The following is a 27,029-nucleotide window of genomic DNA, read 5'->3' as shown; positions in this document are numbered from 1 at the left end:
TGTGCAAAATATATAGGCAGCCGAAGGCAGGCGGTGTTTGCTTGCATTTCCCTTTTCAAACTAATAACGCCCTCGAGGTTCTGCCAAAAAAGAGCAACTGTGCAAAATATATAGGCAGCCGAAGGCAAGCAATAAGCCACCGCTCGTCCTTTTCTGGGGTTCCAGTTTTGACTACACATGCCACCTGGCAAATTCCTCCCCTGTGTTGCTTGCTTCCTTGACTCTCATATCCAACCAACCAACAAATCCAAGCGGAGGGAGAGGGCTCTCAACCACCACCATAGCCTACCATTTGCTCCTTGCCAAGCAAGCAAGCAAGCTCCATCCTGAACCTGACGAACAGCCCTTCCTGCGATCACATCTCAGCTTCTACTGCAATTTCCTTCACGGTTTTCTCTGCCAGTGCCCGGCTCCCTTCTCTCTGCTGGTGTCCAGCCGAAACATACATAGCATTTGCAGAGAGTGGACTAGGCCGACTGGAGTGGCTTCTGCTGAGGATTGTTTGGGAGTTTTAGCACGCAGGCTTTCCCCAGCCGCCCCTTGCAGATCCTGTCGGCTCCCCCTCAGCCTCCACTAATTAACAGTGCTCAGAAAAGCCTTCGCCTTGCTGCTTCGTTAATATTGCCTGCGAGTTTGCGTCCCTTATATCAGAGCTCCCATTACTACTAGCTCGGCTAGCTTCACACTTCAATTTGAAACACGTCTATTCCTGAACGTGAAATAAAAATAAACAGGGCGGCGCATCTTGTTCCACTGTGGAGACGATTCCAAAGAGTCAAAGCCTACAAACGCCCCCTCCCCCCCGTGTTGCCTCCCCTTCTTACGCGTTTATCTTACACTCTCACCGACCTCGTGTCTCCTGCATCTTTCACCTCTCGTGTCCCTGTTCTCTCATCAAAACCTCTCGAACAAATTGCTGCAGCGGTGCAACTCCACAAACTCAACGGCAGCTATGGCGAGCTCCAAATTCCAGTACTCAAGCTCCCCCGGCTCCTTTGTCAGCACAGAAGGGACTACTCGTCAACACAATCGAGCATTCAAAGGCCAAGCTGCAAATCTTAGTGCATTAAATGCAAGCAGTAACACAGACTCCGAGTACACCCCAAATGATGCACACAGAGATGCGCTTCAACAGCAGCAGCAATCTACAGGATATAGCGACATGAATCTGGCGTCAAGAAAAGCGAATGAAGCAGGTATGCTTCAGGAAAATTAATGTGCTTCTAAGAGCGTCTTGCTCTGCTTGACTCAGGTTGGGACGCTTGTTGATTCATCGTCGATCTATTGGCCGCAACGTTTCTGTCTTGTAACAATCTTACACAGACAGGACCTCTGCGTTGGTATTAACAATTCTCTTGTGTGGGTTTTGAAGCTGGAAGAAGATTCCAAGCTGCTTCATGGTTGCACAGAATGGTTGGCCCGTTGGACCTCTCCACAGAACCTTCCGAGGAAGAGTTTAGGTTGTGTTTAAGAAACGGGTTAGTTCTGTGCAACCTTATTAACAAAATACACCCTGGGGCTGTCCCAAAGGTACCTCTCCTATTACCCTGAGAACTTCAACTGATCTAACTAATTGTGCAGATCAATAATGGGAAGTGTGTATCTTGCTCAGTAACTTGCTCTCCTGCCGTCCAGATTGTGGAGAATCCGACCGTTTCCAGTCCTCCGCTAGAAGGGGCACCTCTCTCTGCATATCAGTATTTTGAAAATGTTAGGAACTTTCTTGTGGCTGTAGATGAGCTGAAGCTCCCCTCGTTTGAAGCGTCCGATCTGGACGAGGTAAAGCTCATAACCTTACATGTCACCACATCAAATTTGGCTAGCCTATAACCTTACATGTCACCACATCCAGTTTAACTATCAACTTCTGTGTGTCTGACCCTCAAACGTCAAAGTCTGTCTGCCTAATGTAACATCCATCGAATGTATATCGAAGCACCGTACAATAGTTTGCTTCTTCTGCTTACATTCTCCAGGGAAGCTTGGAAACGGGTTTGCCAGCCAAAGTAGTGGATTGCATATTGTCCCTCAAGGCATACCATGACTGGCAGCAAGCAGGTGGACATGGCTTCTGGAAGATTGTGGGTCCCCTGAAGCCTCCTTTTCCCTCCAAATCATCCAACAAGACTGGTTCTAATCTACTGGCGCCATTGACCCTCTCCACATCAAAAGCTAACAGTCAACCCCCTAATCAGTGGCCACTGGACAGTACAAAGAGCTATTTCAAAGACTTTGGCAGTCCCTTAGGAAAAGCTGGATTGACTGGGATATGGAAGGGACACTGTCCCCTCGAAGAATCCGAAAATGCTTGGTCCAGCTGTGGTATGTATCATGGAGCACAATGTACACTATTTATGAGTTCTGCTGAGTTTTAGCTTCCAAAACGTAACTGGATTGTTTGTCTCAACTCTTCCCAGATTCAAGTGCCGCATGGGTGCAGCATGTATGCCAAAAATTTGTTGAAGTTTTTCTCTCCAGAAATAGGAATTCCCAGGAAGCATCTACGTGTGGAATGCAAGAGATGGTGAGTGTCCTTGATGTAGCACTCTTTTCCCTGGCGGCTTCATTCATCATGATGAAACCACACAGCTCTTAGGCCTAGAGTAACCATAATTAACTAGTCAAAGTAGCACAAAATTTTGCAGCAGGGAAAGTGTGCGATTCAGCTGGTCATTCTGTCGTTGTCTGTTGCTGTGTAGTACATGCCCTGTGAGGTGCTCTTACATATGGTGATGATGGTCCTGCATGACAAGCACCCAGAAGAAGTTCCTGTGGTTAGTTGACCTTGTCAGTCATCTTTGTTGAAAATGAGAAAATTATTGTTCCTATCATTACAGGTTTGTGACTGACCCTCCAGCTCTCTACAGGTTGTGGAATTCATGTTGAAGAAAGTCATTGAGGAGTCCGAACAAAGATTTCTCGGCCAAGCGGGGCAGGTAGCATATTGTGTCAAAGCTTTGACATCTTTGTTGCTTTCAACATTTGACGTTGACCTCGTGATTGTTTTTGGATCTTTTGGGGTCAGCTGTTCATTCTTAGAGTATGTGAGGGTGGTGGATTCTTTTAAAAGGTGTCAAGCACATCAACACCATCTTTTATGCCGTTGAGGCGTACTGTGTCTCTCATTTTTTCTTTACAGTCTTATGTTTGTGAGCGTACTGTGTCTCTCATTTTTTCTTTACAGTCTTATGTTTGTGAGCTGTGGTTTGTTTTTTGAATAATTGGAAAATGAAATTGAAGATGGCCTTTCTTGAAACACATGTGAAGCTCAAAAGAAGTCAATCCAAGGCTGTTGAGGACCTTGCCACCAGCTTGAAAGATTGCTCAGAAGATAAAAGGCATGCTCTTCAAAGGGAGTTACAGAGACTCCGAAGCATGGACCAGCAGCGATCCGTCCGATTGGAGTCACAGAGCAATGAGCTTCAGGTGCCCCTATTGCTCAATAACTGTTTTTATAGTCACTCCAATCCGCGGGTATCTTTAAACCCCAAGATTGTGTTTATTTTGGATTCAGGAACTAAGATATGCATTGGAGACTACAAGACTCGAATGTCATGGTATGCAACTGGGATGGGAAGAAGAAGTGGAAGCCTTGAGTAAGTTTTATTTGATTCTCTCCATTACGCATGTAGTATGTATGCTCTTGTTGGTTTTTTTTTTTTTGGGTGGTCTCTAAACTTTTTCTTTTGGCATGAGCAGGTATGAAGCTGCACGGCCTTGCTCAAGCTGCAGCAGAATATCATAAAGTTGCTGCCGAAAATCGGGAACTATACAACCAAGTGCAAGATCTGAAGGGTATGTAAATTCTCTGCAGAGAACTAGAAAACTCATGGGAAGAACGACCTACACGATCATCTTGTGGACTTAAATATGCTAATGTTATGATGTTTACAGGAAACATAAGGGTCTTCTGTAGAGTAAGACCTTTTTTGCCTGGTCAGAAGAGCACTCAAAGTACCGTGGACTTCGTAGGAGAGAAAGGGTCAATTATGATTGTCAACCCTACAAAGCAAGGAAAAGAGCAACGCAAATCTTTCACTTTTAACAAAGTTTTTGGGCCCTCTGCTGCCCAAGGTAAGATAAGTCAGCGAGCTCCCATTATCGCTCAAATTCCACTGACATGGCTCCAATACCTACTTAGCAACCCGCAAGCAGGTTACGTACAAAAGAGGCCCTCAACAAGCTTTTGTTCAAACTTTTCTTTGCAGAGGAAGTTTTTCTTGACACCCAACCACTGATCAGATCCGTATTGGATGGCTACAATGTGTGCATTTTTGCCTACGGCCAGACTGGCTCTGGGAAGACATACACAATGGTGATTGCCCTCGAGAATGTGGAGTCCTTATTTTTAGCTTGCATCCTCTGTCTTGAACTTGCTTGAACATGCTCTCGTTTTGGCAGACCGGACCCAACCACCCTTTGCGGAAAGACTGGGGCGTGAACTTCAGAGCTTTGCATGACCTGTTTGAAATATCTCAGTATAGGAAGGATCTGATCAACTATGAAGTTGGAGTTCAGATGATCGAGATATACAATGAGCAAGTCCGAGATCTTCTTTGTACGGATAGGGCAAACAAAAAATATCCTTACAGAGAGAACCGAATGTGTGTGTGTGTGTGTGTCTGTGTATTCTGCAGTCTCTGATGGGATCTGAATCACCAGACGTTTATTTTATCCTTGATCGAAATACACACTAGAGATTCGGAACAGCTCTCAGCAGAATGGAATCAATGTTCCGGATGCCAACATGGTGCCTGTCAACTCTACTGAAGATGTTCTGGAGCTTATGACCATGGGGCATAGAAACCGTGCAGTGGGGGCCACTGCACTTAATGACAGGAGCAGCCGCTCTCACAGGTAACATGAATTCCAGTGTAAAAATTGATCTAATAAATTCCCATTTTATAACATCAACTAACGCACTATGTTTTGCAGTGTCCTGACAGTGCATGTTAAGGGCAGAGATCTAGCATCCGGGGCTGTTCTTCGGGGCTGTCTTCACCTGGTTGATCTTGCTGGAAGTGAGAGAGTGGACAAATCTGAAGCTACAGGAGACAGGTTGAAAGAAGCCCAGCACATCAATAAGTCTCTCTCAGCCCTGGGAGATGTCATCGCTGCGCTTGCACAGAAAAATGCCCACGTTCCATATAGGAACAGCAAACTGACACAGCTCCTCCAAGATTCTTTAGGTGCTACGTCTTCTAACCCTACTGTGGTTTGCTTGTCTTAATTTTTTGGAAAACCCTTGTGACAAGAAGTTTCCCATATCTGCTTGTTTTAGGTGGCCAGGCAAAGACTTTAATGTTTGTGCATATAAGCCCTGATGCGGATTCCTATGGAGAGACTATCAGCACTTTGAAGTTTGCAGAAAGGGTGGCCGTGGTGGAGCTTGGCGCTGCCCATTCCAACAAAGAGAGCGGTGATGTCCGAGAGCTCAAGGATCAGGTAACTTTTCATAGCAAAGCTCTAACGTCTAAGGCAATGCTTAACTATAATAGTGTTCTCAGGTAATGGTTTTCTGGTTTTGAGAGAACCTGAACAATCAACTATGTGTTGCTAAACTCAAAGTGTTGAGTAGGTGGCCTCTCTGAAAGAAGTTCTAGCTAAGAAGGACGCAGAGCTGGAACGGTTTCAGAAAGAGTCTCGATCCAAGGCCATTAGTGAAAGTGGCCACGAGAAGCCAAGAGTGAAAGCCAGTCATGTTAATGGGGTGGTGCACGGGCAAGGCAACCGCAGGGAGCCCTTGGAAGAAGTGAGGAATGAAGAGGTGTGCATGTATATTAAAAACGAAGGCCACCAGCAAAAAGCCTTCTTTTTCCCTTCTTTTCACTTCTTTGATACACTGTATTCTTTCTCAGGTCCGCCATGCCCAGAACTCTGTTTCTAGCTCGGATTTCCGGCCTGTATATCACCCTATGAAGCCGCGTTCTCCAAGGGGACATGGAGCATTCTATGGCTTCAGTCCAGAAGACGAGTCAGGCAAGCGGAGGGCCATGTCTCCACCAAGCCATGGCATGTTCAAGAACAAAATCAGGCTTCATCATAACCCAGATGAAGACACCCATCAGCAGCAGCTGCTGCTACACGAGCCTAGGTCAACCCCTCCTCCCCATGATAAATCATCAGTTCGTGCTGGCAGAAACAGTTTCAGTGACATCCATGGTGGGCAAGCGAGGCAGCAAAATGGACCTGGCAGCTTGATCAAGCATGCTCCGGGTGACACGAAGCTGGTGACTGCCAACGATAAAATGTCATCGCCACTCTCTTCTGCAGCCCGTGCAGGCTCTCAATTGAGCCCTTACACAGCAACAACCAAGTCCGATTCAATGAGAGATTTCCATTATCAGAGATCCAATTCTCTGTCCTTTATGAGAGACGCAGAAAGCGGAGATTACTCAACGGAAGGCTCAACAACGGTTAGGCGGGATGACTTTGATGAAGACGAAGAGGAGGACGAAGGAACGAGCGACTACTCGGAGGCTGAAAGATGGCAAAAGTATGGAGACATCATCGGTCAATCCTCTTCATGGGCAGATACCCTCAACATGTTGATGGTGCAGGGAGAGGGTCGAGCAGAGAGTGAGCGACGGTACTGTACACATACACACAAGTCTCGTCTCTCGGATTTTAACTGTATTATGCCTTCATCTCCGTCGACTCTTTTGCAGGCTTCTCAGTCACGACCACCAACCGGTTGGTCCCCCTTTGAAGGAGATGGGCATTAGTACTACACCCGGAGGAAGTCCTGGTAGTAGCGTGGGGCCAACAACGCACACACGAGCACAGAGATGCTCTCTCGACGGATCAACTGCAACCACCTTCGCTGTGGAAGCTAGAAACGCTCGTCTCGAAGCTAAGCTTTTTGTTGCAAGTAAGAACCCCTCCCGTACTCCTTGTGTTTGTTTTGCTCTTTAAGTTCTTAACTGTGTGTGTAGCTCAGACCATATCCATTATATTAACCCTACTATTTCTGCACATCCAGTGTCTCCAGCAGAAAGAGCTGCCGTGGACGGTCCAAGTAAAGCTAGGCCCTCACATGATGGTCCATCCACTTGCCCACCATCTAAACGATGGGTTTAGTGGTTTGTATGCTCACATTCTTTTAGCTTTAGATTTACACCCCAGTATAATTGTAGATCATTTTGACTCACAATCACCATAGAGAATTCAACATGGCCTTGTAATCGTAGGCCCTCCACCCTTTGATTCCAGGGTATTCCCACAGTTTTGGCCACATTTTCGGTTTTTAATTTTTTTTGGGAAGAAAAACCTTGGTTTTTCAACCTCTTGCCTCATAATGTAACGACCTCATGACTTGTGTATATCACAACACGTTTATATAGAATCACATGCTCTACATTCTCTTTTTTTCATTCTTGTCAAATACCATATTCTATCCACATGCTCTATATTCTATCCAATGATTGATTTAGGAAGGAGGCCAAAAGTTAGGGTAATGTTTTCATGCATGCTAGTAGCTCTCATAGAAGTTTTACAAGAAATGTCAAAATACATGTTTGTGGATTTGGTGTGCTTAGTTACTTGCTTGCTTGCTCTGAAGTGCATTTTTTGCGAGCTTCACGCCTTAGGAGCCATGTAATCTACGCTTATGGACACAAGAGTGGAAGTATTGTCATACTTTCTTTTTGGTGTTTAAGTGCTTGGTTATCTATTTGGTATTTGGATATGTTGTCTATTATTTGTTCACTAAAATGGCTTGCACCTACTCTTGGGTACTAATAATGTGAGCAAGGATGCCATAGCACATAGTCTATGCTATGGGTGATAAGAGTTGATGATTCGAAACATTCGTACTTTTGCTAAATGTCTTCTAATTCCATTAAACATAATTGCATTTTGCTGGTTGTAGGGTTATACAATAGAGTAATCTTAATTGAGTAAGTTATAGTTTTGGCTTTGTGTGGGGGCACTTGAATTGAATGCCTTTACTATTTTTACCCACAACACTTTTGTTTTTGGTTTGTTGACCCTTGTAGACTCATGTGAATTCAATAACTATTAAGTAAGATACATCCGTCAAATTTCAATATTCTTTAATGTTTATTGTCTTGATTGCATGTTAATTTTTAGTTTGAATTTGGTTTGCATAATGATAACCCATGACATTTTGCAAGTCGACCACACACTCCTTGCTTACAATGCCAAGACATTCTATGTTGTAAATAATGATTTTCTTATCTTGCTTAGATACTTTTATTGTTAAAGGGAAGGGGATTGATTTCAAGTTAGGAAAGTATGAACTTGATTTCACATTGAAGAAATGGTATGAACTATTGAATTATAAACATGATGACAATAACATAGTGCATGCATTTTGCGCACTATTTGGATTATTATTGTAAGGTTTCAAGGGATGATGTTAAAACAACTAGAAGAAAGATTATGTGACAAACATGCTTCTCCATCTTTACAATTTTATTCGTATAATGAGCGCACTCTTTGGATTATTATTGTAAGTTTTCAAGGGAAGATGTTAAAACAATTGGAAGAAAGATTATGTGACAAATATGCTTCTCCATCTTTACAATTCTATTAGTAATGATTTTTTGGGTTGTGGGAAATAGCAACTAGATTTATTTAAAGTGATTGCAAGCGATAATTTTGCTAGTGGACCTTAAAGAGTCTAGAATAGGAGAGTTATGAGTCATATGAGCGATATAACTCATATGTATATCTAGAGCAACCTCCAACCATAGAGTACACATCCCTCCTATTTGAAGCCATGGTACAACAAATAGCGAGATACCTAAAAAATATGGCACATAGGCCATCAATGCAATAACATCATAAGGGCCCACACCATGTTACTGAGTGGTCTCATAGAACCATCACACCTAGTGCCCCAACTTCATCCCCAAATCCAGTATACCAAAAACTCTAATGTCATTCCATATGGAGGCACATGTTACACTCATGTTACAAGTGTGGATTTGAACATGCCTTAAGGGATTGTTGTCCCAATAGAGTGACAATCACCCCCTAAAGCATCAACCACTTCAATGAGCCTTAACTTGTTAAGTATACACAGTCCCCTTTTAATGCCATCACAAGGGTCAAGGGCAGTTGCCAAGGAAATGTCCAAGGTAACAAAGAAGGAGGAAGCGTAAGCTTTGACCTCTAAGCCAGCGTCCCAAGTTGAAAGGAGGACCTGGTGGGAGGTGAAAGCTGGCCTTCCATGGGTCATCATAATCACCACAATATTTTCTCTGATGTGATAGGTGACGATTTCATTTTGACCCCATCAGAGGCATTGGCTTCTAGGGAAGGATTAGTTACACATTGGCAGGTCCAAGCCCTCCTCCGAGTGACTATGAGCTAAGTTGCTAACTAAGCGTGAATATCCCATGAGGGACATGACATGCCTCACAGCCTTCTTATCCTTGGAATCCTGAGCTATGATAAGTTCTCTTTTACAAGGAAATTCTCAACTATGGAGATTCGATTGGATGAATGTGAATTTAAGAGCCTAATAATTAAAGTTGAACTTGAAGAGGAGGATGAGCCGTGCTACAGTGAGAGCGATCTCCTTGCATACTCAAGACCAAAGGACATACAAAAGCACCCATGAACAAACCGGGACACTACGTCAAAGGTGATGAAATGAACATCATGTTACCTATTGTTTATAAAGGAATGATGTCCTCTGTAATCTTGGATGGTTATGATGGTGTCAGCATAATCACAAAAGATTGTTGTGAGGCCTTGGGAAGCCCACCACTCATAGGCATAAGAGACCTCGTGGTCAAGTTTGTCAATGGGAACACAACTAAACCTTTGAGCTAAGTTTTAGTGTAACATGCGGAAGCTTCGGGGGAGATGGGTAACTTCAATGCTCAGAAATCAGCACACTTGTCGTGCATCGAAATTAATGCACAAAATTGCATATAGATGTGCATAAAAATATATAGAGAGAGAAAGAGAGGGAGAAGAGGACACACTATTGGGTCCCGAATACCATCTGTAGGGCCCCCACCATGAATGGCACCATGAATGGTGTATTTGATTTATTAGAATGATGTAAAATATTGAAATAAAAGACTCACTGAACCTTCTTGGTTGAGATGGATCTCTGCCCTTGACCTTCAATCCTTCACCCCTCCTGCGTTAGCTTGATGAGATGAATAGAATGATATGTGGGCTGGGTATTTATACCCTTTCTGGACAGCAGCCGATTGAATTAAAGGCAGTCGGCTGTCTCAATATGCTCCACGACTGAATAATACAGCACAAAATCAGAATTAAATGCTGCGCATGACTAATAATAGGCTTGGGTACTTAGGCGCATGGGCAAAGCAGGCTGGGCACTGTGCGCCTACTGTCCTCGACGTTGGGCAACCTTTATGGGCTGCCCCACACTTGCCCTACTATCCTGGAGGCGGGGCAACCTTTATGGGCTGCCCCACACTTGCCCTACAACCATCCCATGGCTGGATAACCAGTCGGCTACCCATGCCAAGCCCCTAGGGCTGTCTGTAGCCCTCCCATGACCTACCCATGGTTGGTGGGTACAGCTAGGGCCTTCCTGGCCCTTATGGGGATTATCTTATACTTTCCCCATGCCCACATGAGTTCCTAGCCCTATGGGCTGGCCCCTTTTCCTAAATGCAAACCCTAATTGTCTACACAGTGTTCTGGCATCCGGTATCATATAAGATACACAAAGTCATTGGCATCAGTCTCCAGAGGGAGACCCAGCACGGACTGGCATTGTTTCATGTGTAGCAGGACAATGCACACCTGAACTTGGACAAATGGGATGGAACCCTGGATGACTCGTCCTAGACTGGGCTCACATGGGACCAGTTTGCCATCCCAGGTCTTGCACCTTCTGTACACCGGATATGTCTACGTGGCATCCAAGTGCGGGATGCACGTGACATCCCCTTTTGCTTAACTTGACAAAAGTTGCATAGCCTCCAAATAATCCGTCAATAACTTCGGATAGTCATCGAAAAACTCTTTGTCAAGCCATACCACTTCGTGCGTCCCTCGGTCTTGAAACTTCGTGAGGAATTCTTTGCCTTTGGGCCGGAGCCATGCTTGAAACAGTGCAAAAGGATCTGTTCTGGAACCATAACTTTTGCTTCATCAATAATATCTGGTTCTATCTTGTCTTTAACTTCTGAAGGGATCGGACTTGCATATGGCTTTAACCAACTGACATGAAACACATCGTGCATAGTCCAACTCGGAGGTAGCTTCAACTACATTGAAACCTCATTAATCTTTTTCTAGATGGGAAAAGGTTTGAAGCTCTTGAAAGACAACTTTGGGCATCGCTTGCCCACCTGCTTCAACCTTTGCTTCATAATCCAAAGATAAACCCAATTCCCTGCCAAAAACTTCATATCCCTTCTATCTTTATTGGCCCGTTGAGTGTAGGCCTCTTGCGCTCTAGCCAACATGTCTTTTACTGACTCTAAATTCTCTTGGTAAGACTCCGTCACTCTGTTCGCTTCACGTACTGAAGATGAGGTCCTAGTCAAAAACGACTGGAATGGTCTTCCAAAAAACGCTGCCTCATATGGAGTCCTGCCAATAGTTGAAGAAAAAGAATCATTCAAAATAACTTGAACTAAAGGCAAATATGATTCCCACTTACCTTGCTGATCGTGTACATAACACTTCAGCACATCAAAGGCCAACTGGTTGTAGATCTCTGTCTGGCCATCCGTCTCTGTGGGTGAAATGCACTGGAAAAATTCAATTTAGTACCAACTTTATCAAACAATGCCCTCCAAAAATGACTCGTGAATTTGGCATTGCGGTCTGACACTATGGTCCTAGGAATCCCGCCAATCGGGTACCAATGCCGAATGAACAACTGGGCAACATCCTCGGCGGTCACATTGGCCTTGCAAGGAATAAGCATAACAAATTTGCTAAATCTATCAACAACAATAGTTAAGCACTGAGTATTACGCTTACTCGGACTGAGAGGCAGATTCATGTGACAAAGTCCATTGAAATATCTTGGAAAGGTCCCTCAGGAATCGGCAAGGGCTGTAATAACCCTATCTTCTTTCCACGAGGAGCTTTCACCTTTCTACAAATATCATAGTGTTGTACATATGAAAACACATCTCGTCTCATCTTGGCCAATAATATTGCCGTTCCAATTTCTCCAGAGTCGAATTCATGCCCTTATGACCACTAGTAGTAATGGCGTCATGGTGGGCGTCATGGAGAAGAGCTGCCCTTGAACGACTTCATGACACACAATGTCGACCTTTGTAGAAAGGCCAACCATCGCATATCAGAAAGTGGCATGGTCTTGAAGCATCCAATGCCTGTTCCCACTGTGTACTGAATTCCTCAGAATCCACGTACGTGTGCTTCATGTCGTCTAATCCCATACCAACAAGGTCGAGTCTAGTGGTTTGAATCAAAGTCACTTGTCCCTTCCTGCTCAAAGCATCGGCCATTGGATTGGCCTTTCCTGGGGAAGGTACTCAATCATACCACCAAATTGCTGGAATATCTGGCTCCAGCGGTGTTGTCGGTCACTCCACTGTACACTTGGCATTGTCTGAATCCAGCGTAATGCCTAATGGTTAGTGCGAACCTCAAAGTCACGGCCATAAAGGAAATGTTTCCAATGTTTCAAGGCCTGTATAACTGCAAGGAGTTCATGATCGTAGACTGAGTAATTTTTCTCTGCGGGCAGTAACTTACGAGACATGTAAGCTATTGGATGACCATTCTGTTGTAATACACCGCCAATTGGGATGTTACTCACATGGGTAATCACCTGAAATGGCTCGTCCCACGAGGCAAGTGCTAAACAAGGCGCTTCTGATAAAGCCACCTTGAGGTTCTTGAATGCCTCCAACGCTTGTGGCATTCGAATCCGTTGCTTGCTTGTCTTGACACCCTTTAGCAAATCGGTGAGATCCGGCGAGAGCTTAGAAAACTTGTCTATGTGTGTGGAGTATGCCTGGCATATACCCACAAATGATATGATGTCATAAGTTGTCTAAGGTACTTCCCAATTGACAATCTCGGCCACTTTAGCTGGATCAAGTCGAATGCCTTCTGCACTAATTATGTATCCCAAGTAATGCACCTGCAACAAATAAAATTTTGACTTCTTCTCATTGACATAGAGCTCGTTGCTTTCTAGCAACTTAAGGACTTTCTCTACATCAATGTCATGCTGCTCAACCGTAGCTGAAAATACCAATATGTCATCCAAAAATATGAACACACACTTTCCAATTAATTCTCGAAAATCACGCATCATCAATGCGGTTGAATGTAGCTGGAATGTTTGTCAAACCAAAAGGCATGACCACAAATTCATAGTGGGCCCATTTCGTACGGAAGGCTGTCTTGGGGATGTCTCTCTCTACAATCCGCACTTGGTGGTACCCACTCTTTAAATCGAGTTTCGAGAACACCTTAGCTCCATTCAGCCTCTCGAGAATATAATCTATTTGAGGCATCGAGAATCTACTCTTGTTAGTTTGCTTATTGAGTGCACGATAATCGACACACAAACGAGAAGACCCATCTTTTTTCTTGACAAACAAGATTGGTGATACAAATGGCGACACGCTGGGGCGGATGAAGCCAGATTGCAACAATTCTAAGAGTTGGCGGTCCAACTTCGATTTCATTACCTTGGAAAGACGATATGGAAACTTGCTCGGGGGTTCCGAGCCTGGGAGAAGGTCAATCTTGTGGTCCTCCGGTCTGGACGGGGGAAGCTAGGGAGGGAGATTGTCCCGAAGAAAAATCTTCTAGAACTTTTCATGGAGAGCCAAATACTTATCGGAAGCATTGGCCACTGTCTGGGCCGTCTGGATGTATATCATCGCACAATGTGCGCCTTTCCTGACTACTCGCTTAGCCTGTAAGTGGCTTATGAGTGGAAAGTTTAGAATTCCTGGCTCACACTTAATGGTCACTGGAGAATTTGACACATTCCGATTAATCTGGAAAGTGTGCTTGTCCCACTTGACATCAAGAAGAAACTTGTGAAACCACTGAATGCCTAAAGTTATGTCTGCTCCTACAAGAGGGGCAACCATAAAATCATGCACAAATTCTATGCCCTGAATAACTAATTTAGCACCTAGAGCTTCACACTTAACGCTCGTTGTCATGACTATGCTAAAATGCTCAACTTGTTTGTCCACCGAAGTCAGGACGAAACGGGCACGCCGAGCGGCGTGTTATGTGACCACGTCCTCCTTGCTGCCGCTGTCAAACAAAACAACGACCCTTTGGCCACCTATGTAGCCAAAGGTCTTTAGCAATTCGTTTGCGCTCATACTCCTTGTCATGGGCACCCTTCTGCTTATCTTTGAGCTCCCGGCTAATGATTGCTCCAACTAAAGCATTGGGATTTGAAGAACTAGGGGCAGCCCACTGGGGTCTGTGTGGGAGATGGACTCACCACTGAAGCTGTGGAGGCAGCGACAGCGGTTTTTGGAGCGGTAGTCTTCTTAGGACACTCCCGAGAAGTGTGGCCTTTTGTATGACAAAAGAAACACCTACCCTCCTTCTTGTATTGAGAAATCTCCTCAGCACTCAACTTGCCACCTGTCTTGCATGCCTCCGCTTTCTGGTGTGGAGTAAGCTTGGACACATTGTTTGAGTTCTTGGAGCCAGAGGCTCCTGTGCTCTGTCTTGGGGAAGACCTCGTATGGTTCTGGCCTTTTCCCCCCGAGGCAGTAGCCTTGGGAGTAGCCGGTTGGTGGGAAGTCTTGGGCTTGCCACCATTATGCTTCATTTCTGCACTCTGCACAAGCGAGAGTGCGTCTTCGAAGGTGGCTGGCCTAAACATATGCACCTTCCACTGGATTTGCGTGCAAGGCCATACAAAAATTGCCCTTTTTTGTCTGTACATCAGATAAGCCTAATTGCAAACATAAAGTCAAAATTCTATTGGCAAACTAAAGGACTGGTTGCACGTTCTGACACGCTCCCGAGTGGTTGCAGGATCAGGGTGCCCAGTTTTGTCCACTCAGGCACCCTGTAAACAGTAAAAAAACAAGCATTTATTTACCTTTAGTGGCTAATCTCTCCTGGCTAACGAAGGAATTTCCTTTTAAGTTCTGTTGTTGGAACATCACATGCAAAGTTGAAAATATAATTGTATAATCTAATTAAGCATTAGATAGTTGAAACTCTTTATTTCCTTAGGCACAAAGTTAATGTATACACCCTGTCGTCCCAAATTTGGACTGATTCCATAAAATGCTAATATCTTTTACATATAAATTCATATGAGATTCCCACTTTTGATCTTTCATCTTCATATAATATAGAGCTTAACTTGATCTTTTGAGAAAATTTTAAGATATTTGTCTAGCATAAAGCCATAATCCATAATACACAAGACACACTATGAGTTGTGTCCACACACTACTAACCCTAGCTAATGTCTACACACTATGACCAGCTGGACGTGGTCATTTATGTCTCACACATGTTCCTACCTAACATGCCAACACATAGCACAACTGACACACACTTACATCGAGCTTGAATCTCAACATATTTGATACACCACTTTTTAGCATCCATTTGTATCCAAACCAATACATGGTTTTAATGTGTTTGTAATTTTTTTAAGGTGATACAATGCTTACTTTGTCCATTAAGATCTTAAAGTTATATGTAAAAGCCCCTTAGCAAGCTACAAATATTAATTGTTTCAAAATGTCAAAACTACACACAACAAAAATTCTAGATTTAGATTCTTGAGTCATACGCATTACATTCCTTAGTAAACTTGCAACATTTTGTCTATATAGAATAATTCCGCTAAGGTACATTGTACAAACATAATTTGGGCACCTAAAATCTTTGTTTCATGGTTGTTGAGAGAGAATTTAGAAATTTTAAAAAATGTAGCACGATTGAAAAACTAAGATAGCGCTCAAGTAGCAAGATTTACTTGAGCTTGGGACCCCAAAAAATATGTATTAACTTGGTTTTGAACTATATAATCATTTTCGATTGCCAATTTGCACTAACATAACCCTAGTTTTATGGAAGTACCTTTGGAAGGCCAAAATTTTCCTCTTTTTCAGCATCTTGGTAATTAAGAGATTTTTGTTATAGTTCACAAGTAGCTTAGGAACTAGGACCTAAAGGAGATTGTGTTGTTTTGAAACCCCAAGTTCTACCAATTGACTTTTACAAACATGAAAAACATGATTTATTTAAGAAGTTATAGGCATTTTATGGGATTTTTGACAAAACAGCTTCAAATTTCAATGAAAATTTCAAGTTAAGTTTTTTTGTCAAATTTCTAATATAGCTTGTGTTTTGACATCATGAAAAATCCCCTTTATTTTTTTACTTTTAACCGACCTATGGTTGAAACAAGGTATAGAAATGCTGTTTCAAGGTTCCCCAAAAAATTCCAAAGTTTTAGTGAGAATCAGGACACACAAAAGTGTCCTCAGGACACTTTAGTGTCCAATTAAAGAACTAGTGTTAAATGAGGGCTGTTTGGAAACTTGTGAATCCTCATAGTCCTGTTTTATGGAGTCCATTATGTCCTTGTATAACTCAGGTTGAGCCATTAAAGGTGCAAGTGTCGATGTGATGGTGGCTTTATTATAGGAGAAAAGCATTCCTTTGAATGAGGTTTTGAGAGACTGTTTTAATCTTGTAAGATGATTATCGAATTCCTTACGTGCTTTCTCAAGCCTATAGCTCCTACAGTCTGTTTCAAATGACTCTTCTGAAGAGAGTATGTCTACCTCTTGAAAGGGAAAGTGGTACTCATCTAGGCTTTGTATTTTGGTTGCTCTTTTAGGATTGGCATTATGAGGCTCAATCACAACTGGTGCCCTGTAAGACATTCAACCAAGCTAAGCATGATCTCTTGAGCTTGCTTTTTGCATTCCACATATGTCATGTGATCATCATTATCCATTTGGGGTGGTTGGGTCTAGTTTCTTGCTTGGTCTATGTGGTGCACTGAGCAAAGAGCAAGAACTTGTTTTATCCTCACTTAGTGATGTACTAGAACTTGTTTCATTATTTGACTTTCTTTGGTTTGTCAGTTTTTCACTATGTTTACCCATGCGACGAGATCGAATTTTCTTTTGGGTTTTTGTATCTTGTGTCATACATATGGGTGTTGAGGTTTGTGTGGTGGTCTTCGATGTGGATGCTTCTGCATCCTGTATAGCTTTTGCCTCTTTCGTGTTTATGTCCCCTTTTGGGTTTATGTCCTGTATAGACTCCTTTTTCCTATCTTTCAATTCGACCTTGGTTTCGATAGTTTTGTTCATTGTCTTTCTTGGGTTTGGAAGGTTTTGTTTTCTCTTTTAGGTTCTGTTTTAAAGCATGTTCTTCTACCCATGTTGAGGTATTGTCTTTTGCTTTCCTTTTGACTGTTTCTGGTGCCTTGGCTTGTAAGCGTATAAGAACATTCAAGGGTACCGTGAACAATTGCCCGTTTTGTATACTTAAGATGTTAAGAGTTGTATTTTGTGAGACAAGTTGCATTGAAGCAACTCGTCTTGGGCAATCTTGGAACATGTGATTAATGGCACCACATCATTCGCACATGGGTAATCTTGGAATATGTGATTAATGCCACATCATTCACACATGGGTTGCAAGGTGTCAGTGACTATGGGCATGGAAGTATTCCAAACTATGCACTCTGCCACCTTGTGAGGTCCACAACAATAGAAACACTGAAGTGTCCGATTAACTGCTTCCTGAGCAGTTTCTACCCTTTGGACTATTTCTGTTTGGTGCATGGGAGATGGAGGTTTTAAGTCCATTGTGGATGAAGCGAGACACTTTTTAGTATCATGGTCAAAGGTTTTACAATATATGCAATATAGAAGAATAGGTGCCTTGTATGCGCAATGAGGTTTTCATCCTCTCTTAGGGATGTTTGCTACAATGTTTTAAGCAAGGCTGCATAAAATTCGGGGAATGTTAATTCCGAGATCGATCTTTCTTTTGCAATTGCTTCACTTGGTTTAGATGAGGAACACATGCTCATCTTCTAGCATGTTGTCATCTAAACGTATTGCATCTTTGCAACATTGATCGAATGTTTTCGGATCGGATACAATGATCAAGTTGTGTAAGTTGTTATTCTTCAAGCCCATCATGAAACATATCCTCAATTGAACATCATTTAATGTTTCCCATGACTCACAACATGAGTCCAAGAGTTTTATCCGAAGGATAAAATCTCTAAATCTTTCTTTTGCCATTGCTTCACTTGGTTTAAATGAGGAACACCTCGTAGCATGCTCATCTTCTAGCATGTTGTGATCTAAACATATTGCTTCTTTGCAGCAATAGTCATGGAATATTTCTGGATTGGAAAGAATGATCAAGTTGTGTAAGTTGTTATTCTTCAAGCCCATCATGAAACATCTCCTCAAGAGGCTTGGCATACTCTTTGTTTGATCAATCGGGTGTCCGTTTGCCCTAATTAGCATAGGCGCTATACGCACGTGAATGACTGAGATATTTTCCAAAAAAAGCGTATGCTAGGAACTTCCCAGATGGAAGAGGAGGTCCTAAAACCTATTTTCATCACTATCTTAAGAGACGAAAAAGTTTCCCGAGAATTTTTTTTTCTATTTTGCAGCATGTTTTTGAGGGTGTTCTAAAAGGAATTATAAAAAACTCTGTATGAGGAAGTTGTAGTATTTTTGGAGTACTATAACTTCGTTTTCCTGAGTCATCTGTGATTTTATTATTTAGACTCTTAGAAAGTAGCCCGAATATATGGTTTAGGAGATACGGGCCTCCAAACATGGGTGGTTTCCAGTCTTTTTTTTTTGGCCCCTTTTTTTTGGCCGACGGACCCCTGAAAATTTCTACCAGAATTGCCTTTCACGGCCGGAAAGTTTCACCAAAATTGTGTTTCACGGTCGGAAAGTTTTGGCCGGATTTGTCTTTCACGGCGGCCAGAATATTTCACCGAAATTATCTCATGGCTGTAATTTTTTTGGCTGGATCTATCTTTCACGGCCAGAAATTTTGGCCGGATTTGTCTTTCACGGCCGGAATTTTTGGTTGGAATTGTCATTCACGGCCGAAATTGCCTTTTACGACCAGAATTTTTCGTTAGAATTGTCTTTCACGACCAAAAATTTTTGGCCGGATTTGTCTTTCTCACGGCCGAAATTTTTCATTGGAATTGCCTTTCACGGTTAAGAGCAATTGTACATTCCCTACAGAAGTGTTCAAGGTGACTAATTACATGGATTCATCTAGTGAATACAATGATTCACTTATCCAAGGTCCACCAAGGACAACATCATACTCAAGGGAATCTAGGGTAACATGGAATGTAAATTCCATATCGCCACCCACCATCAATTGTTTGAGTAGTGTTTCTAAAGTAACCTAAAACTTTAATGTTTTGTCCACCATTGGCTCCTCTTGCAATACTATTGCTCGTAGGGATGAGTTTAGATTGTCCCAATGACACCTAATTGTCTATTGTCATGATGTTATGACTAGCTCAAGGGCTAATCAATGCGCGTTTGTGCTTAACATCATTGCTTGTAGGGAAATCCAACCATACCATGATAGAATCTTCCAAAGGAACCATGGGTGTTTCGGTTATTGTTTTAGCTTCAGATCCTGTCTCTGTTTCATATTCCCATTCACTTTCATCCTTTGTTTGGGTCTCATCTTTTTCAAGAGTACCCAATGCGTACACTGGCACACTTGGCCCTCTGACAATTCTTAATGAGGGCTGTTTGGAAACTTGTGAATCCTCATAGTCCTATTTTATGGAGTCCATTATGTCCTTATATAACTCAGGTTGAGCCATTAAAGGTGCAAGTACCGATGTGATGTTGGATTTATTATGAGAGAAGAGAATTCCTTTGAATGAGGTTTTGAGAGACTGTTTTAATTTTGTAAGAGAACTATCGAATTCCTTACGTGCATTCTCAAGCCTATAGCTCCTAAGTCTGTTTCAAATGACTCTTCTGAAGAGAGTATGTCTACCTCTTGAAAGGAGAAGTGGTACTCATCTAGGCTTTGTATTTTGGTTGCTCTTTTAGGATTGGCATTATGAGGCTCAATCACAACTGGTGCCCTGTAAGACATTCAACCAAGCTAAGCATAATCTCATGAGCTTGCTTTTTGCGTTCACATATGTCATGTGATCATCATTATCCATTTGAGGTGGTTGGGTGGGTTCTAGTTTCTTGCTTGGTCTATGTGGTGCATTGAGCAAAGAGAAAGAACTTGTTTTATCCTGACTTAGTGATGTACTAGAACTTGTTTCATTCTTTGACTTTCTTTGGTTTGTCAGTTTTTCACTATGTTTACCCATGCGACGAGATCGAATTTTCTTATGGGTTTTTGTATCTTGTGTCGTACATATGGGTGTTGAGGTTTGTGTGGTGGTCTTTGATGTGGATGCTTCTGCATCCTGTATAGCTTTTGGCTCTTTCATGTTTATGTCTCCTTTTGGGTTTATGTCCTATATAGACTCCTTTTCCCTGTCTTTCAATTCGACCTTGGTTTTGATAGTTTTGTCCCTTGTCTTTCTTGGGTTTAGAAGGTTTTGTTTTCTCTTTTAGGTTTTGTTTTAAAGCATGTTCTTCTACCCATGTTGAGGTATTGTCTTTTGCTTTCCTTTTGACTGTATCTCATGCCTTGGCTTGTAAGCGTATAAGCACATTCCAGGGTACCGTGGACAATTGCCCGTTTTGTACACTTAAGATGTTAAGAGTTGTATTTTGTGAGACAAGGTGCATTGAAGCAACTCGTCTTGGGCAATCTTGGAACATGTGATTAATGCCACATCATTCACACATGGGTCGCAAGGTGTCAGTGACTATGGGCATGGAAGTATTCCAAACTATGCAGTCTGTGACCTTGTGAGGTCCACGACAATAGAAACACTGAAGTGTCCGATTAACTGCGTCCTGAGTAGTTTCCACCCTTTGGACTTTTTCTGTTTGGGAGATGGAGGTTTTGAGTCCATTATGGATGAAGCGGGATACTTTTTAGTATCATGGTCAAAGGTTTTATGCAATATAGAAGAATAGGTGCCTTGTATGCGCAATGAGGATTGGGATGGTCGTTTAGTGATTGCATTTAACACAAGGCATTTCGCTCCTCACTTTTAGAGGCATTAAGGATGTCTGGTTTTGAAGGTTTTCATCCTCTCTTAGGGATGTTTGCTGTAATGTTTTAAGCAAGGCTGCATAAAATTCGGGGAATGTTAATTCCGAGATCGATCTTTCTTTTGCTATTGCTTCACTTGGTTAGATGAGGAACACATGCTCATCTTCTAGCATGTTGTCATCTAAACGTATTGCATCTTTACAATATTGATCGAATGTTTTCGGATCGGATACAATGATCAAGTTGTGTAAGCTATTATTCTTCAAGCCCATCATGAAACATCTCCTCAATTAAACATCATTTAATGTTTCCCATGACTCACAACATGAGTCCAAGAGTTTTATCCGAAGGATAAATCTCTAAATCTTTCTTTTGCCATTGCTTCACTTAGTTTAAATGAGGAACACCTTCTAGCATGCTCATCTTTTAGCATGTTGTGATCTAAACATATTGCTTCTTTGCAACATTTATGGAATGTTTTCGGATTGGAAAGAATGATCGAGTTGCGTAAGTTGTTATTCTTCAAGCCCATCATGAAACATCTCCTCAATTGAACATCATTTAATTTTTTGCATGACTCAGAACGTGAGTCCAAGAGTTTTATCCGAAGGATAAAATCTCTAATGGACTCATTGGGTTGATGCTCAATTGAATAGCATTCTATTACTGCACTCCATCGATCACATTGTCTGGAAAAACCATGTATAAAGGCAAGTCAAGGTTTTAAGGTTAGTCTTGACCGCCGACATCAATGTGATGAACCATCGACTAGCTTTTCCCTCTAAGCATAAGTTCAACGCATGAAACTTAGTGGGGCAGTTGGGAATTTCAAAGGCTTCACATCTCTATTCAAACATTTGAAGGAATTGAACAGGGATCTGTTGTTCCGTAATATTTGCCCATAATTTTGGAAATTTGTATGGCCGTATTTATGTATGAATCATTGAGACTGTATGTGAGTTCTCTTATTGGAAGAGACTCAGTGAGTCCTTGGGCCACCCCCCTTCCTAGACTAGTTAGTATGTTCAAGGTGTGGGCATTCAAGAAAGGGTTGATACTTATAGGATTTGCAAGAATGTTAAGCAAGGGGCCAAAGCCCGGTGGAATCCAAATGACAGGAGGTGTAAAACTCGATGACACGCTTGTTATAGGCATGGCCAATGGCATTGGGAGGTGAATTTGTGGCATAGATCTCAATGGCTCGAAGATGTCAGCCATTGGGTTCAATGCTTGTGTCATCCCTGGCAATCCCTCTATCGTGGCCATGTTGGAGTGCCTAAATGCTCCTTAATAGCAATCACATTTTTTTTAACTTTTTATACTTTCCCACACCCGCAGCCTCAAGAGGCTTGGAATACTCTTCATTGGATCAAACGGGTGTCCGTTGGCCCTAATTACCATAAAATTGACTCACAAGTCCAACAACATAGCTCAAGTATAGCCTTGTAATGGTCATGTAGATCAAACTACGCACTATGCGCATGTATGTAGTGGGGTCCTCTAAAAGCTCACCTGTATCTGTAGAAAGCTTTGTGTTCTGCTCCAATGGCACTGAAATAGGCTTACAGCCTGCCATACCGTAGTTTCAAACTTGTATAGACATTATTTTATTAGATTTAAAGATCAAAATAGCTGATTAGTTGGGGAGGTGATAGATGCTGTACATAGTCGGTACCCCAATCCCCCACATGCGACATTCTCGGATGTATGAGGAAGGATGCGAATAAGGGAGATCTTAAGTAATAAAAGATCTCATCTTAAGAAACTCGCATACGATGATGGGCTAAATGTAGCTGTGGGTGGCTATCCTTTCGAGAAACCTGCCACACTGCGCACAAATGCGAGTGGAAGGAGGCAAAGAAACGAGTAGAGAGTGGCGTGAAGAGCAGGCAGCATGTGGAGGCACGACGGATCCAGATGGAGACCATTGGATCTTTGCATTTCGGATCTCGCGGCGTCGAGTCATGGGAGGCAGAGTTCGTAAGTATCTTGCCACTTTGTTTGATTGTTTACTTAATTCATTGATTCTATAATTATTTTAATCTTACAAATTGTGTTGATTATGATACAGCGATGGGTTATGGGGAGGAAGCCCACAACCCACGATACTAGGTATGCTCACCGGCATAGCAGACGTGACACGCGGGCCCTCTTCAGAGCCGAGGGACGTATTACGGACGTGCAGTCGCACGTGAATGACTTAGAGATATTTAAAAAAAAAAGTGTATGCTAGGAACTTCCCAAATGGAAGATGAGGTCCTAAATTTTCCAAGAATTTTTTCCCTGTTTTGCAGCATGTTTTTGAGGGTGTTCCAAAAGGAATTTTGAAAAACTCTGTATGAGGGAGTTGTAGTATTTTTGGAGTACTATAACTTTGTTTTCCTAAGTCCTCTGTGATTTTATCATTTATACCCTTAAAAAGTAGCCCGAATATGGCTCGTCTCGTGATTTTGACTTCGAAAGACTAGTCCAAAGTTTAAGCGCTCGATGTTAGCTTTCCGGTAAAGCCCTAGAGCACCTTCATCGGATATACGGTTTAGGAGATACGAGCATCCAAACATGGGTGGTTTCAAGAGTCTTTTTCCCCCCCCTTTTTTTTGGGCCGATGGACCCCAAAATTTTTTGCTAGAATTGCCTTTCATGGCCGGAAAGTTTCGCCGAAATTGTCTTTCACGACGGTCGGAAAGTTTTGGCCAGATTTGTCTTTCATGGCCGGAATATTTCGATGGAATTATCTCATGGCCGTAATTTTTTTGGCCGGATTTGTCTTTCACGGTCAAAAAGTTTGGTCGGATTTGTCTTTCACGTCTGGAATTTTTGGTTGGAATTGCCTTTCACAGCCGGAATTGCCTTTCATGACCGGAATTTTTTGTTGGAATTGTCATTCACGACCAAAATTTTTTGGCCGGATTTGTCTTTCTCACGGCCGAAATTTTTCATTGGAATTGCCTTTCACGGTTAAGAGCAATTGTACATTCCCTACAGAAGTGTTCAAGGTGACTAATTGCATGGATTCATCTAGTGAATACAATGATTCACTTATCCAAGGTCCACCAAGGACAACATCATACTCAAGGAAATCTAGGGTAACATGGAGTGTAAATTCCAAATCGCCACCCATCAATTGTTTGAGTAGTGTTTCTAAACTAACCTAGAATTTAATGTTTTGTCCATTGGCTCCTCTTGCAATACTAATGCTTGCAAGGATGCGTTTAGATTGTCCCAATGACACCCAAGTGTCTATTGTCATGATGTTATGACTAGCTCGAGGGCTAATCAATGCGCGTTTGTGCTTAACATCATTGCTGTGTAGGAAAATCCAACCATACCATGATAGAATCTTCTAAAGGAACTATGGCTGTTTTGGTTATTGTTTCATCTTTAGATCCTGTTTCTGTTTCATATTCCCATTCTCTTTCATCCTCTGTTTGGGTCTCATCTTTTTCAAGAGTACCCAATGGTACACTAGCACACTTGGCCCTTTGACAATTCTTAATGAGGGCTATTTGGAAACTTGTAAATCCTCATAGTCCTCTTTTATGGAGTGCATTATGTCCTTGTATAACTCAGGTTGAGCCATTTAAGGTGCAAGTGCCGATGTGATGCTGGCTTTATTATGAGAGAAGAGAATTCCTTTGAATAAGGTTTTGAGAGATTGTTTTAATCTTGTAAGGGAATTATCAAATTCCTTACGTGCTTTCTCAAGCCTATAGCTCCTACAGTTTGTTTCAAATGACTCTTCTGAAGACAGTATGTCTAGACACCTCTTGAAAGGGGAAGTGGTACTCATCCAGGCTTTGTATTTTGGTTGCTCTTTTAGGATTGGCATTATGAGGCTCAATTACAACTGGTGCCCTGTAAGACATTCAACCAAGCTAAGCATGATCTCTTGAGCTTGCTTTTTGCATTCCACATATGTCATGTGATCATCATTATCCATTTGGGGTGGTTGGGTGGGTTCTAGTTTCTTGCTTGGTCTATGTGGTGCATTGAGCAAAGAGCAAGAACTTGTTTTATCCTCACTTAGTGATGTACTAGAACTTGTTTCATTCTTTGACTTTCTTTGGTTTGTCAGTTTTTCGCTATGTTTGCCCATGCGACGAGATTGAATTTTCTTATGGGTTTTTGTATCTTGTGTCGTACATATGGGTGTTGAGGTTTGTGTGGTGGTCTTTGATGTGGATGCTTCTCCATCTTGTATAGCTTTTGGCTCTTTTGTATTTATGTTCCTTTTGGGTTAATGTCATGTATAGACTCCTTTTCCATGTCTTTTAATTTGACCTTGGTTTTGATAGTTTTGTCCCTTATCTTTCTTGGGTTTGGAAGGTTTTGTTTTCTCTGTTAGGTTTTGTTCTAAAGCATGTTCTTCTACCCATGTTGAGGTATTTTCTTTTGCTTTCCTTTTGACTGTTTCTCCTGCCTTGGCTTGTAAGTGTATAAGCACATTCAAGGGTACCGTGTATAATTTCCTGTTTTGTACACTTAAGACAAGAGTTGTATTTTGTGAAACACGTTGCATTGAAGCAACTTGTCTTGGAACATGTGATTAATGCCACATCATTCACACATGGGTCACAAGGTGTCAGTGACTATGGACATGGAAGTATTCCAAACTGTGCAGTCTGCCACTTGTGAGGTCCACGACAATAGAAACATTGAAGTGTCCGATTAATTGCTTCTTGAGAGCAGTTTCTACCCTTTGGACTATTTGTGTTTGGTGCATGGGAGATGGAGGTTTTGAGACCATTATGGATGAAGCGGGACACTTTTTAGTATCATGGTCAAAGGTTTTACAATATATGCAATATAGAAGAATAGGTGCCTTGTATGCGCAATGAGGATTGAGATGGTCGTAGTGATTGCATTTAACACAAGGCATTTCGCTCCTCACTTTTAGAGGCATTAAGGATGTCTTGTTTTGAAGGTTTTGATCCTCTCTTAGGGATGTTTGCTGTAATGTTTTAAGCAAGGCTGCATAAAATTCGAGAAATGTTAATTCCGAGATCGATCTTTCTTTTGCCATTGCTTCACTTGGTTTAGATGAGGAACACATTCTCATCTTCTAGCATGTTGTCATCTAAACATATTGCGTCTTCGTAACATTGATCGAATGTTTTTGGATCGGATACAATGATCAAGTTGTGTAAGTTGTTATTCTTCAAGCCCATCATGAAACATCTCCTCAATTGAACATCATTTAATGTTTCCCATGACTCACAACATGAGTCCAAGAGTTTTATCATCTGAAGGATAAAATCTCTAAATCTTTTTTTTGCCATTGCTTCACTTGGTTTAAATGAGGAACACCTCGTAGCATGCTCATCTTCTAGCATGTTGTCATCTAAAGGTATTGCTTCTTTGCAACATTTATGGAATGTTTTCGGACTGGATACAATGATCAAGTTGTGTAAGTTGTTATTCTTCAAGCCCATCATGAAACATCTTCTCCATTGAACATCATTTAATTTTTCCCATGACTCACAACGTGAGTCCAAGAGTTTTATGCAAAGGATAAAATCTCTAATGGATTCATTGGGTTGACGCTCAATTGAATAGCATTCTATTACTGCACTCCATCGATCACCTTGTCTGGAAAAGGTATGTATAAAGGTTGATTTCAAGGTTTTAAGGTTGGTCTTGACCGTTGACATCAATGTGATGAGCCATCGAATAGGTTTTCCCTTTAAGCATAAGTTCAACGCATGAAACTTAGTGGGGCAGTTGGGATTTTCAAAGGCTTCACATCTCTATTCAAACATTTGAATGAATTGAACAGGGTCTGTTGTTCCGTCATATTTGCCCATAATTTTGGAAATTTGTATGGTCGTATTTATGTATGAATCTTTGAGACTGTATGTGAGTGCTCTTATTAGAAGAGACTCAGTGAGTCCTTGGTCCACCCCCCTTCCTAGACT

General features: G+C 42.1%; 1 protein-coding gene across 1 annotated transcript; it reads left to right on the top strand.

The window, feature by feature from the left end:
• The first annotated feature begins 253 nt into the window (after positions 1-253).
• LOC147605265 (kinesin-like protein KIN-14Q) lies at positions 254-7,367 on the top strand. Its single transcript, XM_086793887.1, has 20 exons — positions 254-1,196; positions 1,373-1,530; positions 1,636-1,779; positions 1,977-2,322; positions 2,418-2,524; positions 2,700-2,774; positions 2,868-2,936; positions 3,268-3,426; positions 3,515-3,596; positions 3,700-3,795; positions 3,895-4,074; positions 4,209-4,315; positions 4,402-4,581; positions 4,694-4,857; positions 4,936-5,189; positions 5,282-5,445; positions 5,579-5,767; positions 5,859-6,589; positions 6,669-6,871; positions 6,983-7,367. Exons 1-20 carry the CDS (start codon positions 953-955, stop codon positions 7,078-7,080), a joined length of 3,750 nt encoding a protein of 1,249 aa, XP_086650013.1. The 5' UTR covers positions 254-952; the 3' UTR covers positions 7,081-7,367.
• Positions 7,368-27,029: the final 19,662 nt, after the last annotated feature.

The sequence above is a fragment of the Cibotium barometz genome, chromosome 60 (genome assembly GCF_041138505.1).
Source record: "Cibotium barometz isolate CiBa-2024 chromosome 60, ASM4113850v1, whole genome shotgun sequence".
Classification (NCBI taxonomy): Eukaryota; Viridiplantae; Streptophyta; class Polypodiopsida; order Cyatheales; family Cibotiaceae; genus Cibotium; species Cibotium barometz.
The sequence above is the reverse complement of the archived record's forward strand: the minus strand, read 5'-3'. Positions and strand labels throughout refer to the sequence as shown.

Bases quoted from the DNA above. Each gene is read 5' to 3' on its own strand.
- LOC147605265 (XM_086793887.1), top strand. From the start codon at position 953: ATGGCGAGCTCCAAATTCCAGTACTCAAGCTCCCCCGGCTCCTTTGTC. The intron at 1,780-1,976 runs GTAAAGCTCATA...TACATTCTCCAG, and splicing joins AAGCGTCCGATCTGGACGAG to GGAAGCTTGGAAACGGGTTT. The intron at 3,427-3,514 runs GTGCCCCTATTG...TTTTGGATTCAG, and splicing joins CACAGAGCAATGAGCTTCAG to GAACTAAGATATGCATTGGA.